The 17,496-nt window shown below is 43.4% G+C and overlaps 1 protein-coding gene across 1 annotated transcript in view; it reads left to right on the forward strand.

Moving 5' to 3' along the window:
• Nucleotides 1-17,496, forward strand: part of EPOR (erythropoietin receptor) — a 195,634-nt gene that overhangs the window by 131,200 nt on the left and 46,938 nt on the right. Inside the window, exons 5-6 of the mRNA XM_086962765.1 lie at nucleotides 5,256-5,409; nucleotides 14,037-14,124. Coding sequence (XP_086818891.1) covers nucleotides 5,256-5,409; nucleotides 14,037-14,124 — 242 coding nt within the window. The remainder of the gene's footprint in view (nucleotides 1-5,255; nucleotides 5,410-14,036; nucleotides 14,125-17,496) is intronic.

A 17,496-nucleotide genomic window follows, 5' to 3' on the forward strand; every position in this document is an offset into this window, starting at 1 on the left:
TAAGGCGGGCGGTCCCGCTTTCCGCAAAGGGTGGCATCCTAATGGGGCCCTAAGTCTTGAATACCATTGTTGCATAGATCACAGGTTATTATTTTTGATTGGGAGTTTTTACCAATCCCCAATTACTTATTTAAAGGGTAAAATATTCATTCTTATTAGGAGAAATAACCAAGTTTTATGTTCAACATTCCATGTCAGAAAAGGCTGGTGTCTTTTCAACGTGTAAGAAAAGACACATTGGGGCCCATTAGGATGGCGGGCGGATTCCGCCTGCCATCCGCACCTAAATTCCCCCCGCGGCAGGCGGAAAGAGTGTCCACCGCTTTTCCGCCCCGGTCGCCTTGCGGCCGGGGCGTAAAAGGATTAATATGGTGGCGGTGTCAATTAGACACCGCCAGCCATATTACAACGGGCTGTTTCAGATGCCTTTCTTTGGCGGCGATGCCGCCACCGAAAGGCATGCGGTCTTCACTCTGGGGGGGCCCCTGCGGGCCCCAGAGTGAAGGAGAGTTGGGGCGGTGCACATGGGGGGTACCTGTGGCCCATTATGGCGGGCGGTCCCGAATTCCGACAGGATGGCGGGTGGACAAAGTCCGCCCGTCATCCTAATGAGCCCCATTATAGTTTTCCTTTTCTGGGCAGGCAGCAGTCTCAAGAATTGCACTAATGCTAACCATCTGTTCTTTTAGTAGACTTTTCAACTGCAGCATTGACATCTCTTCTAATGTATCCTTTTTAATTTGAAACATCCTTAAAGCATAAAAAAAGTTTCTGTAATAAACAGACCATTCTCTTTTCCTGTCAAAATGTTCTCAGCACATTAAGGGCCAGATGTACTAAGGTTCCCTTTTGCATTTATTAAATTACGACTCTGTAGGAACCACTATTTAAGAAATGCAAAGCATATGCACAACATTTGCGATTCCCTAATAGCCATTCCTATTAGAGAATTGCAAATAGGAAATGCCATTGTATTCCCACCTATGGGCGAAATAGGAAATGGTTTGTATTTCCTAAACTGCGATTTCCTAGTGCACATATGTGTGCTTCATGTCACAAAAAAGAATGCATTTTCAATGCATTTTTTTTATTTTGCACGTTGTTACCATCGACTTGAAGTCAATGGTAATTGCATTTCCCAAATGCCCAATTTGCATTTAGGAAATGCTTTGCACATGTGTTTTATAATAGTCTATAATGGAAGAACTCCTAATCGATGTATGAATCCTTTTTGTTGGGATATCATTATCAAGCCTCCCAGTTACAATTAGGGACTTTCCTTTCTTAATTTCTCTAAAAGTATAGTGTCACAGGAGTCATTTTTTTAAATTTATCTGGTAGCATCGCTGAGGGGATATTAAGCGCCTCCTCTCTTTCAGAATGTGCAAAAACTCTGAATACACTTTTACGTTAAAATCTCCTACCACAGCAATGTTTTTGCAATTTTCCAATTCACCAGTCTCTAATCTAAAAGAGAACACTGATTTAACCAGATGCAAAAAGGCAGAGCCAGGAGGAATGTATGTATTCACTAAAAGGAAAGAGAGGTCATCCTGCTTTTTACCAACATTTCTTAAAAAGCTTTAATCATTTGGCTACGTTAGAAGAATGGTAGTGAAGGCTATGAGGCCAGTCAAAAATATTAGACAATAACATTGTAATCCTCCCACTTGCATGACCCCTTTTTGAGGGTACCGCTGGACAACTTAGCACATAATAGTTTTTAGCTTGAAAAATACTGCTCGGCAATGTTTCCTGGATACAAATAATATCAGCGTCATAGTCACACATCAGAACTAACGTTTTAGTATCACAAGAGAGAACAGCCATATTCCAGGAGATCACTCTCAACCCTGTGTTAACTTCAGTGGTTTTGGTGGAATCCTCAGATGGCTATTATCATTAAAGGCGCCCGCAAGCCAATCCCAATGTCTGGGGTCATCATTGCTCATCTTATTCCTAACATTACTCTACTTGAAAATGGAAACTTGCCTTTCTCCCCTTACCTACTGAGACTACCATATTTTTTACCTGTCCCCATTGAACATTATCTGGGAAATCCCTCTCTTCTGACCCTTCATGGTACCCATGTCCTTTATGATTAGGTTGCTTGCCATTTGTGATCTGTTTTCGAGAAGAATAAGGTACAAAAGCTATGCCTTGGCTGAGGAAATAGTCATACGTTTGCATAATTATTTGAGCAACAATTTGTTTTAAAGAAATGTGACTTTAGATCTTACATCTAGATCTGTGTCTAATATTTGTACTAACTGTATATCGTTACTACTGACCACCTTTAATGCTTCAACATCATGCAGACTATTCAAAAGAAATTATCTATTCATTGATAATACCAGGTTGTTAAACAGATTAATAAAATCTAGCATACCAGGAATCTCTAAAATATTAGCAGTTTTAGCAATTTTGTGTACAGGACAACAATTAGAGGTTTCTTTTCTTGGTATAATGGAAACACCTTTGCATGAGGATAAAGGGTACTAGAAAAAGGCGAGCAGCTAGCTGAGCTTGTAGGGTTCAAATGGGCCATTCTCCTTTAAGGAGAAACCTACTCTTGGTTGTCCTCCTCAGATGGAACAATAGGGTTTAAAAAATTAAGGTACCAATATTGAATCACCTTCTTTCAAAACTGCTTGGACGACTTCTAAGTCCGCTGCTGGGGCAAAACGCAGTTTCCTCACCTGCTTTGATGTTTGTTCGATAGTCGCACTTTTGTAGATATGTTTCTGGTTTTTTTCATTGTAGAGCCTTTTTGATTTTTTCTCTTCCCTGGAAAATAGAATGGATAGCATCTTTGGTCTCAGATGAGTTCGTAGCAACAACCTTTGAAGGAATTTCAGCCATTGATTCAACAAACAGATTTTATAAGCAAAATATGGAATCCCTCATACTTGACCTTTTTATGTTTTTTACACAGCGAAGTACACCAGCCTATGTTCCAAAATCTCTACAATTAATTTGAGGGTTATAAACATAGCAATGGGTCCGAACTGGGGTGGCGAAGTGAGCTATAGAACAATGATGGATTCAACCCAGACCTGTGACTGGGGGTGAGTGTCTCAAAAGTTTCAACGCTCCGTCCATCATCTCTTTGTGTTTGCTTTGTTCACCCTAAGTTGGCAGGGTATGCCAAGACAAGGGTCCCTTGCTCACTTTGGCACTGGATTTAAGCTAGCCTGGCTGTTGAGGGGTGATACCCCGAAAACAGTCCCAGGATGCTTGTTTCCGGTCCAGTGAAGACCTGGCTTGGCAGTTCAGGCTGGACTGTTCCCATAAGAAACAGGGTCAAAACTGATTTGCATATGGCTGTGTCTGAACTGGGGTGGAAAAGTGAGCCAAAAAACGATGATGAATTCAACCCTGATCTGTTACTAGGGGTGAGTGTCTAAAAAAAGTCAGCGCTCTACTCATCATCTCATTGTGTTTGTTTTGTTCGCCCTAAGCTGGCAGGGAATGCCCACACGCGAGTCCCTTGCTCACTTTGCGACTAGATTGAAGCTAGCCTGGCTGATGACGGTGTTACCCCGAAACCGGTCCCAGGATGCCTGTTTCCGGTCCAGTGAAGACCTGGCTTAGCAGTGTCATATAGTTCCTATAACCTATAAAGGAGCTGCACGATTTGACAACATGCACTGTAGGACTAGTGTCCGGACTGATTCTAGACACACCTACTGAGTATGCTAGCCTGTAAACCAGCTAGCTCACAGTGCCACTGGAAACCCCTCTTACCAAGGAGAGAATAGTTCTTGGAAACTATCGAACATGACAACCCTGATCCCTCAGGGTCATGGAAACAGTGCTACTTGTCGCTCAGTCACTCGTGCTCACTTTGTCTCAGAGAGATACACAGAATAAACGGTGGGGATGTTTTTCACTAAGAATCTTTTGAACCATTGTCATTCTAGTCTAAAATAGTTGTGCTGAAACAACCACTAGACAGTAACAGATATAAATAACTATGGGCACTAACAGAGTAAAAGGATGGTAGAGTTCTACCATCATGCTAAAACAATGAATACAGGTTAGTATATAAAATGCATGACAATAAAATGCGTACTCCTACGATGCGACCCTAACTAGATGTACTTAAGTGTACCTCAAAACTCACAAGATGATGGACGGAATGTTGCACAATGGCAAAACATTCACCCCCAGTCACAGATCTGGGTTAAATCCATCATTATTTTGCTCACCAAGCCACCCCAGTTCAGACATGGCCATATGCAAATCAGTCTAGACCCTGTGCCTCATAGGAACAGTCCAGCCCGAACTGCCAAGCCATGTCTTTCCTGGACTGGAATCAAGCATCCTAGGACTTGTTTCTGGCTATCAGCCGTCTTCAGCCAGGATAGCTTGACTCCAGTGGCTTAGTGAACAAGGGACCCACATCTGGGCATACCCTTCCCACATAGGGTGAACAGCAAAACACACAAGATGATGGACGGAATGTTGCACAATGGCAACACATTCACCCCCAGTCACAGATCTGGGTTAAATCCATCGTTATTTTGCTCACCAAGCCACCCCAGTTCAGACATGGCCATATGCAAATCAGTCTAGACCCTGTGCCTCATGGGAACAGTCCAGCCTGAACTGCCAAGCCATGTCTTTCCTGGACTGGAATCAAGCATCCTAGGACAGGTTTCTGGCTATCTGGCTATCAGCCGCCTTCAGCCAGGATAGCTTGACTCCAATGGAGACAGCGCTAGGGCACCATGCCTATCATCAGCAAGAGGAGGAGTCAAGCACCATGAGGAACAACAAAATGTACTATCACTGCTCGGACTGAGTGGGCTAATTGGATTTGCATAGAGTTGCAGAGCCAATCAACTTTATGTCTTCATTGCCTCACTCAATGGCACAGGTAATCAAAACCTTTCAACTCTGACTTCATGAGCTCAAAGGGTTGGCACAGGGATATGGACCCCTCAATTCCACGTCTAGATGGAAATCCACAGTGGAAAACAAACATGTGATATCTAACACTGAAGCAGTTCCCACATCTCTCAAGGAGGACTCTTACTGCCTGTTGCCCTTCTTAGAGGGACCTTCACTCTCTGAGGGCTTTGCTGTCAAAAGTCATTGTCTTAAGAGTCATCACTGTATACAATCTCATCTCTCTCTCTCTCTTCCCACCCCCAAAATGTCTCCAATGCATGTTGTCCGTCTGAATGACCCTTAATGTACGTGGTTCCTCCATGCTTCTGCTCTACACCCTGTGGTATTTCTCTTTCCAGGTCGAGTATGTATTGGAGAAAACAGAATTGGTCCTTACTAATTTCAAAGGTCACACAACATATACCATAGGTGTGCGTGCTAAACCCAACAACATCAGCTTTGATGGGTACTGGAGTGCATGGTCGGAGCCAGTGACTGTGGTGACGCCCAATGGTAAGTCAGAGCTTCACAAACTGCTATCAGTTAAGCCACGGGCAGAGCATAGCATCCCCACTGGATGCTGCAAGCCCAGTGTTATAAACAGGTTTCTATCCTAACTTCCTCCCAAAAACTATTTGGGCTTTTCACTTTAATCAAACAAATCGCTCTTCTTGAATCTGGACTCGCTTCCTGAACGGTAGCTTTAGATCTTAGTAAAAGTGCTCTTTACTGCAATTTCAATAAAATGAAACATATGAGCATGTCAAAGCAGCTGTTTTTGAACTACTAATACATTCACTTCCATTTCGAATCTGCAAAACTAGCTCTAGTTTGCTGGAAATGTTCATTCATTACGGAAAGCTAGTCAAAAGACCACTCCCAGGTAAACCAAAGCATAAATCAACAATGATAAAGCAGCCACTGCAGCACTTAAATATGAAATGTCTCTTTTATTTGGCATGTGCACAGCGGCCAATGGGAGAATGATCGATACCATAAGGAAAACGTATTGCATTGACACAGGCTGGCAAGTTAATGGCCTTGGGGTTCCTACTAAACTTGTATGCATGATTGAATGTTCACTTCCACCTGGCCTCCCCTGTAGTATTCTCATCGTTAAACCCGTTCTAAACAGAGAGCTGAGCTTGCTATTTTTAATTTAAGTTTATGAATAAGGGAGATGGAGAAAGAAAGGTTACTAAGTTGAAATTCTATTTCTCTATCATTCTGTATTAGGCTGACAAGTAGGTGCTCCTCTCAGAGTTCCAGGTGCTAGGGATCGCAATCCTAAAGAAATCCCAGAGATGCCCCATAATAGATCAAATTTCATCAGATCATCAGGCCATAAAGAAGGTATAGAATAAGCAGGGCTAGGACAGGAGCCTGACATGGCTGCCGTTAAGTACTATGGGACCGCAAAGCGCTCAGAGTATCCCTGACCACCCCCAATGTCATCCACCGCATCCTTTGACAATTGACAACTCAGCTATCCTGGTCATATCAAAGTCGCTCAAATTAACCCTCAGAGGGGAAGTTGAATTCCAATCTTAACCCGATTCAACACCCCATTTAATCACCACATAACAAGATCGAAGAGCATTGAGAAGGCCAGATGGATGCAATTTGAGCTGAACACAAAGGCACAATGACCAAGTATACACTGAATATTAGGTGAGAAATTGTGGGACTATTAATTTGTTTTCAGGCTGGACAGCACTTGAGCATTACACATGGGCTTCTAAAATGGTCAAAGCCTTAATTAATGATAACAGAAAGAGGACACTCACTCTGACTCTAAGAACACACACTTATCAGGGTTGGGCCACTTTGAGTGCTGTTGCTAGGCATACCCCTTTCAACAAAACTGAGAGAAGACTAGTATCTTTCTACAAAAACTGAGAGAGGACTAGGCTCTTCCTTCCTCACTAATCAGTGTCTCTACCGAAGTCCAAAGAACTACACCCATTGGCAACAACAGTCCTGCTGCCTACCCAGTCCCTCAGAATCTTCACCTAGACCGAAAAAGGCAAACAGCCACCCCAATAAAACCTCCTAGATACCCATCTCATACCCCTCCAAGCCCTAACGCCTATCCTAAACCCACTTTTGCCACCCAAAGTACTACTCGCATCAGCAATCCCAGCCCCCCAGTCCACATAGCTCCTCAGAGTCTCCAACTAGACCATACAAACACCCCACACCTCCCAAGGTCAAACTACCCTTCCACAGGAAGTGCGTCAGTCCCTAAGAAACATCCCACTTACATAGAGCAGTTTATGGAAACAATAATGTCTCATGATCACGAAGAGTTGCAAACATCTACACAGAATGATAATGGTAGCTCTCTGTGCGCATTCCACAAACTCCCCATAACCCAAATCATTGACTGCAACTCCTCAGGGAGGGCATGATATGGGTTAAGATGCAAGTCATCACTCTCCTTCATATCCTAGAAAATAAGCACACGCCTAAATGCACTGACTCCCTATCCAGAAGAAAACTTGCCTTCAACCCACTTGCACAACTCCCCATGACAACAAGCTTCACTGCTCGAGAGAAACAAATATTCACCTCTCTGAAGAAGTGATAAACACTCTTTAGGTTTACTATCAGGGAGCACAGAAAACCTCCCCCGACACAACAGCCAAAATACTGATCTTCACTCTATCTATAAACCAGAGAAACAACCCTCTACAAATCATTCACAATAATATGATCCTGATAACAACAAACACAATGTCCAACACAGTATCACACAAAACAATAACAAACCTGAAATTCATGCTTCCTAAATGCAGATCAGCTGAAAAACATGCAACTGATAGAGCACATGTGATCCTAGCGCATGATGTGGACATTCTCTTCCTAACGGAAACCTAGCTTAATCCTTCAGCAGGTCCAGTAATGGACCTTCTCATTGCCCCCGATTTTGCCATACTACGTCTTGACCCCACAGTAAATTGGAGGGCTCGCTATAATCTACAGAAACTCCCTGACCTTAAACCTGATCTCGCTAGATGTTCCACATCATTTGAACTCTTGGGAGTGGATATCAAACTTGAAACGAAAATGATAGCAAAAACACTCCTCTTTTTTTTTTGTAAACATATTTTATTGATTTTCGCTGCAGCAAGCAGATATGCACCATCACAATAATCAAACATCCCTCTACCCATCCAAATGGTGTCTGCAGACTAGGAAAACACTCCTCTTATACCATCCACTGGGGGACAACACTATCTTTCTGAAACAACTAATGGAAACAATAACAGTCAATGCTTCTACACTTTCTAATACTATATTATTGGGAGATTTCAACCTGCAACGGAACAATGTCAATGAAAGCACAGTGACTGCACTCAGTAACCTGCTCCAGGACCTCAACATGACTCAAACTTGCGAGGGACTAACACACAACAAAGGTGCAACCCTCAACCTAATCATTGCTAAACCATGTTCAGTAAATATGCTCTAAATAACCCCAGTAGACTGGCCAGGCCCCCCTCAAATTCTGTTCCAAATATCCACACTAGAAACCAAAATTAAAGATCAAAAGAGAAGAGAAAAACATGGGTGAGGAATTTCAACAACGTAAACAAATCAGAACTGGGGGACATATGTCAAACTGCCTTGCACTCTAGTCTAACCAAACATGGGTTCATGATCTAACGCATTTCGACAACAGCAATGTTCAGAAAGCTGCTCCACTAAAACTAAAAAGGCTAAAGGAAAAAGCTTCAGTACCTTATTTCAACCACAACATTAACTAGGAAAGAATACAACTAAGACAGCTGGAACGACTATGGAGGAAGGCTCTAAGCATTACCCACCTCGAACAATTGAGAATGAACACAAGCTCTTACAAAAATGAAATCCTGAAAGCCAAAACAACAGGAATCAGGTCTTAACTTGGTATAGCGAAGACTTGGCCCAGAAAACTCTTTGACATAATAAAGCAACAATCAGGAAAACTTGCAGAATCCCTAATGGCTAAAACTTCGACAGACATTTGCAATGCCTTCTCAACTTTCTTTAAAGTCAAAATTGCAACCACAAGTAACTTTATTCCCAGCTTAGCAAACACCCAACTAAGAGATTCCATCATCCCCACCCCCACAACACACAACATATATACTGACCAACACTCCCCAAATGTCCCAAAGAAAACCAGATTCTGGAACAGTTTCGGACCTATGTCTGAGAGAGAAATACAGAAAACCATGCAATTAATGAAACCTAACTCATATTTTGAAGATCCCATTCCCTACCATCTACTGAAAGAGATCCAACAATCCTTTACACCAAAAAAGGATCAAAATTGTGAGCATATTGCACCAACAAGGATCCCCCCAGATAGATTGAAGATGGGCCAAGTATCCCCCTACTGAAAAAAACAGGCTCAGATCGGAAAGACTTGAACAACTTCTGACCAGTATCCTGTCTGCCTCTCCTGGCGAAACTGATAGAAAAATGCACCCACGATCAACTATGTAAACACATTAAGAATTCTGGCCTATACATTAAGAATTGTGACCTATTAGACAATCACCAATCTGGGTTTAAACCCGTACACAACACTGAGGTCACCATGCTGAACATTCTATATGACATACAAGCTTCACTAGACCAAAATGAATCCTGTCTCCTGATACTTCTGGATTTATCTTCAGTGTTTGAAATGATCAGCCATGAACGCCTCAAAGAAACTCTGGAAATTAGAATGGGCTTATCTTTAGCCGTCCTTAACTGGTTCACCTCCTTCTTGCAGAATAGACAACAAAGGGTCCAAATCAACATCACCCTATCTGATGTACAGACATTGACACTGGTGTTCCACAACGTTCTATAATCTCACTAACGCTCTTTAATCTTTACATAGAACCACTCATTGAAATCCTGATACAATCAAAAATATAATACCACATGTATGCGGATGATACTCAACTATATATCAAACTACACTCTCAAGAGGATATCCAGATACTAGATGATACCCTTTAGAAAACACAAGTCTGGCTGGCACACAACCATCTAAAACGAAATCCTCAAAAACAGAATTCGTTCCCTTCTCCCCACATCTCAAACCCCAACTACCTCAACCATGGGCTCAAAACCACAAATCGCTAAACTGCAACCCAACCATCTGCAAATCGGTAAAATCACTAGGCATCACACTAGACTCAAAGCTAAACATGCAAGCTCACATACAAGCTGCATCCAGGAGCACCAACCTACATTTGCATATTCTAAGAAAACTTAAACCCTTCATACCCATTGATGACCTAAAAACGGGGGTTCAGTCTCCAGAGCTCTCTAGACTAGAATGCTACTCTCATAGATGGTAGGGAATGGGAAAGCCAGCTTTGCACCAATGAAAATGATAATAAATGCAGCAGTAAGACTGTTAACAAGCACATTGTCACTCAGAGCCTTTCAACTGGCTCCCAGTTAAAGCTAAGATTCAACTGAACATTGCACGCATACCATACAGAGCTCTGCACAGTTTTGGTCCAAAATACTTGCCGAAAAGATTCAAGCTTTCAGGATGTGGAAGAGAATCCAGAAATGCGAATTCCCTCATACTAGAACTAGCAAGATGCAAAAAAAGGAAAATTCAATGCTGCGCTTTCATGGATATTCTCCTAAAGTATGGAATAACCCTGGGCGCAGTACTACGCTACGCTCGCGGAGCGTACGTAGTTTGCGCTACTATGCGAATTGCACGTAGCACAGTGCAAAAACGCGTAGCGGGCATTTTTTGCTTGCTCCCGTGCTCACTGTCAAGTTGGTGACCGCGAGCGAGCAAAATCAACATCCCGGCGATACTTTTTCCTCATTCGCGATCAGCAACATCAAGTTGCCGATCGCGAGCATGGAAAATAAACCTCCTGGCGAGATTCTCAACACTGGGAGGTCAGGTTTCTCATTGCCAGTGGTCGCGTATGCTGGCGACCACTCGCGATGAGAAACTACCAGTCCGCGTTAAGAAAGCTGCCGCTCGAGTACAAATCTACTAGAGCGGCAGAAAATGACCGCTTGCACTGTGTAAGATGCTGTTTGCAATGATTGCACCGTGCGGACAAGCATCCTGCACTGTGAAATCAGTGCAAACAGCATTTCCCTACCGCACTACGCAATTCGCGTAGTTATGCGTAGCGTGCATAGTGCGAAGTGCACTTCGCGTAGCTACGCATAGCGCTACTACGCAAACTACGCCCAGGGTTAGTATGGAACTCCCTTCCATCCTCAACGAGAACAATTACCTCATTCAGACTGTTCAAGAAGGAAGTTAAAGCTTTACTTCTAGACAAAACTTGTGGCCTAAGAGAAATACTCTGAAACTAACATTCACAGATTTGTTATTGTATATTGTTGTTTTATACCTTACTCTTTGAACTTTATACATGATAACTTGTCTGTAATTATAATTCTCCCTATTAGTTATTGTACAAAATTGTTAGAGACCTTACTCTTGGAACCTTATGTATATACAGCAAATCATAAATGACTTAGGGGCTGATTACGAAGGCGGGTGGACTTGAGTCTGTCCGCTATCGTAATGGGATCGGGACTGCCCGCCTGTAATGCGGTAGTCCCGCACCCCTAATTATGATTAGACCGCCAATGCGGTGGTTGCATCTGGCAATTTACCATTGCGGCGGGTACTGCTGGCTGCAGCACCCACCGCAATGGTAAATGGCCATGTTGTGCATTTCCCTGCACAACATGGCAGGCACCACGCGGTGCCCTCCACCTTGTGTATGGAAATGTAGGGGGTACCCATGGTACCCCCCCCCAGTGCACAACTGCCCCCCCACCACAGAGGGGGCCCATAACAGGCCCCCAAAGCCAGCCTCTGCCAGCCTTTCCATGGCGGTGCCACCTCCATGGAAAGGCTGCCTGACGCCAGCATTGTGATCAGGCAGGCGGTGCCTTCGAGGCACCACTCCCTTATCCGCTCCACCAGGCAATCCTTACAATTGCCTGTGTGGGTGCTCCTTGTGCCTGCCACGCTTGTGGCACAATTCCCCCGCCATCCTAATGTGACGGGGGAAATGGGAGCCAGATGGCGGAGGGACCGCCACCGCCAGCCCTGCGGTGACTGTCTCTGCCGTCGTAATGAGCCCCTAAGATCCTTACTGTATTGTAACCCTTTTCAAACCTCTCTATGTACAGCGCTCTGATGGTCGTGTACGCGCTTTATAAAACACAAAAATAAAGACATACTAAATAAATGCCTAAATTCTATGAATTGATATGCAACTTACCCTCCTCTCCATTAAACTAGTAGAATAATTGAAAAGTTGTTAATTGGATAGGCCTGCGGGCTTTGTATTGTACTGAACTGTTCAGCTGGTACTTTTTTCATTTTGGATCAGTGGAGCACCTACAAACTTAATATGAGTAGTCTTATATGATAAGGTATTGAAACCTTGGCGTGTTTTTGAGGAGAGACGGGATTAGGGGCAGAGGTGGGGAATAAAAGTGGGCTTTTGAATGATTTAGAATACCTTTTAATTTTAATTGTTTTTTTTTTAAATATGAAAATGTAGCCTCCCAATGGCATGTTTTCATTACCAGATGGTGTTTAAAATAAAAATGACAACTATTGTTTGGAGGACCTCACACATAGGTGGATATATTGTAATGTGTAAGATAATAAGATCCAATTTTTAAGAATGATAGGTAGGCCCACTTATGTGATGTGGTTCTATGTGCCTCTACCAATTTATGTAACTTTCCTCAATTAAAAAATGGAATAATGAATAAACCAGCGCTTCTAGAAGACTCTATCCCTGAATAAGCCTCTGAGCTACAGACAGAGAGGCAAGCAAAGACGTCTCCACAATTTTAGGCTGCATAACTATGCCTTCAGTTGTTTGAGAAAGACAATACTTTTTTGAGTCATTGAAATAAGCATGTCGTTCGAGTCCTTAGCAGTGCTTACTGCTATTGGTCTTTCTCCAATCCTCAGGTTTTTTAAAATCTTGGAATAGGATATGTTTTGGGAGGCTGATGTCAGTGCTCTGGCTGGTATATGCTGGACAGAAACGGAGGTCATGCGATTGTCCGTTCTTCTGTCAAACAGCGCTTTGTGCATAGCAACTTAAAAGGCTCCCTTTTGACACTGGTAGCCAATGACGCTGGCGAAGGTGGTAGGAAACTGATGCTCTGCAGTTTATTCCAAGAACCATGCATGCTTGCCACACATCTGGACTATTGGTACATTGCCTGTTAGGTACTTAAGGAGACCAACTAATAGAGTTGCAATGGTCTAATCGATATAGCATTATGGCTTGAACCACCACAATCCTCAAAAAGGTAGGCAGAGAGGGGCGAATCATTCAGATGATCCTCAACAGGCGCCTTCTTGAAGAGGCAAGCTTTATTATTTAAGGTTTTAAGGCTAGTTCATAATCAAATCTGATTCCTACATTTCTGACCTATTAACTTGAATTAGAGAAGTCCCTAATTTAGGTGACCACCTCATTTGTGACCATAAGGATGAATTGCCAAAGACAAATACTTCTAATTTATCCCCATGTAGGATAGGATCATTATTCCTCATCCAGTCTGCGGCTTCTTCCATTCAATTTGAAAACTGCTGGAGTTCTCCCTTCAGTTTTAGTATCATTTGTATATCATCTGCATATGCATACAAGTTTTGACAATAGGAGTCTATTAGTCTTAACAGGGGGCTACGCACAGAATAGGCTGTGACTATGAAAATATTTTATTAATTTAATTATTTTAAAACTTCCCAGTAAGATAGTGTGTGTTGCTTATCCATCACATTACCATCATTCATCTCCCTTTCATTAATTCAACTCCCATTTCCTCTTTCTTCCCTTAATTATCTTTCCACTTCAACACCTTTTATGCACCATTTACCCTATTCACCCGTAATAGTCTCTTGGTCTTCCTTCCCTGCTCGGGATTCCTGACGCCTAAATGGCTTTTCAAACCAGCTGACCCCATTCCTGGATCCACATGTTTAAGACTTTTGCTCACTGGCTTGTCAGACCTCCTGTGTCACCTCTTGACTCATGTTTGATTGCTTTCTGCTGTTTTTCAGTCCTTCTGTCACTGCCCTTGCTCTGAACTGTACGGTTTGTGAACTTCCATGTTTTGCCTTGCAGAGTTGGACCCCATGACGCTGGTGGTGGCATCAACCGTAGCCCTGAGTTTGGTGCTAATATCTGCCATCCTGTTCCTCAGCTATCGCAGGTAAGATGCAGTGCCACATAGGATTCCATCAGGAGCGCAGTCTGCTGATCTTATGATAATTGTTGGGGCCTAGGCTGTACTCAAGTCAAGTCAAAAAGCTTTATTTCGATAAAAATTCATTATCATAAAAGCAAAGCAGTAAGAAGAATAATATATTTTTACAGTTTACATTATTACATATTCTTAAAAAAAAAAAGGAATTCTATATTCCTGTCCCAATCGAGAGAAGAAAACTCTAGGTTTTGTATGCTCAGTAACACATAGCCAGTTGGTGACAAGAAGTTGAATCATTGCTAGAATAAATATTCTTTAAAAAAGAATTAAACAGAGTGTTTTAGCTTTCTGGCTCGAATAGCCCAAGCCCAAGATAGAAATTTGGCTAGGGCACACACATAGGGTACATAGCTATCGGAGACAAGTATCCTAATTGCCACATCATGGCTCCTGGTTCCCAGCTGACGGCATAGGTTCTTCAACCACATCCTTCTTGGGTTAGCAGATTCCTTACAGACAAATAAGAAATGAGCTAATGTCTCTGGATGAGCTAGGCATGATGGACACAAATCAGTTTTGCCTACACAGGATTTCCATGTTTTGGTAAAGGTATTCAGTGGCAAGGTACCCGTTCTAAATCTAAAATACAAAGACCGGGCAAAAGGTTTCCCTATTATGTCCAGGTAGGGTTCCCGCCTGGGACAGTCTTTAAACATCAAAAAGTCCTCAGTAAGCCTGCCAAGAGACGTGCTAGAGTGTCTTTGGGAGCAAATCCAATCCCGATAAAGCTTTTTGAGTGTTTGTTTTGGGGGTGAGGTTCTGCTTAGCCAAGAGTCGAGTAGGCCCAAGTTGGACAATAGGATTTTCATGTCTTTTAACCATTTGATTCTGCCCCAGTTTGGTGATGCCATTATTTCTTCAAGACCTCTGGCGTAGCCACTGAGTTCTTCTACCCGCCAAATACGGGCCCATAGTAGGAGAGGGCGGAATTTCGCAATTTCGCCGATCTGGGTACAGCCGAGGTCCATAAATAAAGGTAAAAGTGGGGTACTTTGAGGGAGGGACATTATTTGTCTACAGAAATTATTCTCAGATCTTTGCAGAGCTTCGGTAGATGCAGAGCCCCAAAGTTCCGCTCCATAAAGGGCAGAGCTGACACCTTTGGCTGCATAGATCTCGAGGACTGTTCCTATTGGTTTAGATGAACTGGAACGTTGCTCCCTTAAGAGGGCACCTGTGATCCTTTTATGGCTCAACAACATCTTGTCTAGATGGGGCGTCCAATCCATTTTGTCTGAAAGGCGTATCCCTAGGTAATCAAATACCTTTACCCTTTCCAAGGGCTCAGTGTTTAAGATGGGGGGACGCACTTGCTGTTTGGGGGGATTGAGGACCAGGTACTTTGTTTTGTTGGTATTTATTACCAGGCCTCGGTCAGTGCAAAAGGATTGGAAATTATCCAAGAGTTTCTGTAGTCCCATTGGGGTTTTAGAGATTAGGAGCGTATCATCCGCGAAGAGGAGGGTCGGTATGCGTTCTCCAGCCAGGGATGGTTCGTCAGATGGAGATTTAAGTAGATGCTCAACCACCCCATTGATGTACAAAGAGAAAAGGGTGGGAGCCAGAACACATCCCTGGCGGACCCCTCTCTCGACCGGAATACAGCCCGTTTTCTCCCCTCCAGAACCCCACCTAATTTGGGCAAAGCTGTCCTGATGGAGCCTGACCAGTAAGGATAGTAAATACTGTGGCAGCCCCATGTTAGCCAGAACCTTCCATAGCGAGTCCCTAGGGACAAGGTCAAAGGCAGTCTTTAAATCGATGAATGCGAGATAAAGACTGCCCTTGCCTATCACTACCACCTTCCAATAAATCAACATAAGCCTGAATGCTTGCTCGATCGTTCCAGTACCTACTCTAAAACCGGCCTGGAAATCTGTGAGAATTTTGTTTTCTTCTACCCAGTTAAGAATCCTGAGTAAAAGAACTTTACCGACAACTTTTTGGCTGATATCTAGCAAGCTAATCGGCCTATAGTTAGATGGATCATCCCTTGGGCCTTTCTTGTGAATGGGGACCACCTCCGCCCCCTTCCATGATGAGGGAATGGGGGCGCCCCTACAGATGGCAACAAGGAGGGAGTGGATAAGTTTGCCCCATTTAACACTATCAGATTTTAACAGGTCCCCGGGAATACCATCTGGTCCAGCAGCTTTTTGTGGAATGATAGAGTTTATAGCATATTCCACTTCCTTTAACGTGAAGTCAGGGTCGCTAGGGAGAAGCATATAGTTAATATGAGGAGAGGATTGAGCAAACCCTTTCTCATTGGGACCATTGTGACAGGAATAAAGTTTGGAGAAATGGGCCTCCCATACCTGCCCCGGAATGTTGCAAGTTATAAGGTCACTATCTGGTCTGTTTCGTGCCCTTATAGTGTCCCAGAAACATTTGGAATCTTTTTTCATACTTGCTTCCTTGAGGGTTACCAAGTAGGCATCGTCCCACTCCCTTTTAGCTAACTGTAGGGCCTTTTTGTGTTCTCTTCTTGCAATTTGAATTAGTTGGGGGGACTTCCCTTTAACTGCCTCTATTAGACGTGATTTGGCCTTCCTGCATGCTGCCGAATACCAGTCGTGTTTGCCTTTGGATTTAGATGGAGGTTTCAGTTTCCCTGAAGACCCTTGTACCCAAAAGAGGTCCCCTATGGTTTTTATGGCAGCTTCAAAAATAGTGGTGGCCTTGACTGCTGATTTAGTTAGATCAATAGAGCCAATTTGGTCTTGCGTGCCTTTAACCACTTCATCTATGGTGGATAATTTGTCGGTATTACACATAATCTTGCTCCACTTTAGACGCCTACCACAAGAGGAAACAGTAATCCCCTGTGGGCAGCTTGATGGGACTGGCAGCACTTCAGTGGGCCAAAGGTTTTTTAAGGATAAGGAAAGTGAGTTATGGTCACTCTCTAAGGTAGTAGTAACAACCATATCGATAACAAGACTCCAGAGACCCCTGTCCAACAGGATGTAGTCAATCCGTGTAGAGTGACCAACTCTGTTGAATGTGGGAGCACCCAGCAGATCAGATCGAGTACGGCCATTGGCTGCTCTTAAACCAAACTCTAGTGTGAGTGCGTTTAAATGGATTGCACTGCGAGTCCAGCGCTTGATGGGTGGGATAGAGAGGGTGGGGATACCCCATCTACTATCCTCCTCTCCTAAGTCAGGTATTCCTTCTAGGGGGAGTGGCTCGTATGTGCAGTTAAAATCCCCTGCTACTAAAATATGTCCAAGTCCACTCTGCTCCCCTAGTTGGGCCTCAAGCTCCATTATTGTAGGTGAGATACGCCCATTTTTTGTTCCTCTGATATAAACA

This window comes from Lissotriton vulgaris, chromosome 1_1 (assembly GCF_964263255.1).
Source record: "Lissotriton vulgaris chromosome 1_1, aLisVul1.2, whole genome shotgun sequence".
Taxonomy (NCBI): Eukaryota; Metazoa; Chordata; class Amphibia; order Caudata; family Salamandridae; genus Lissotriton; species Lissotriton vulgaris.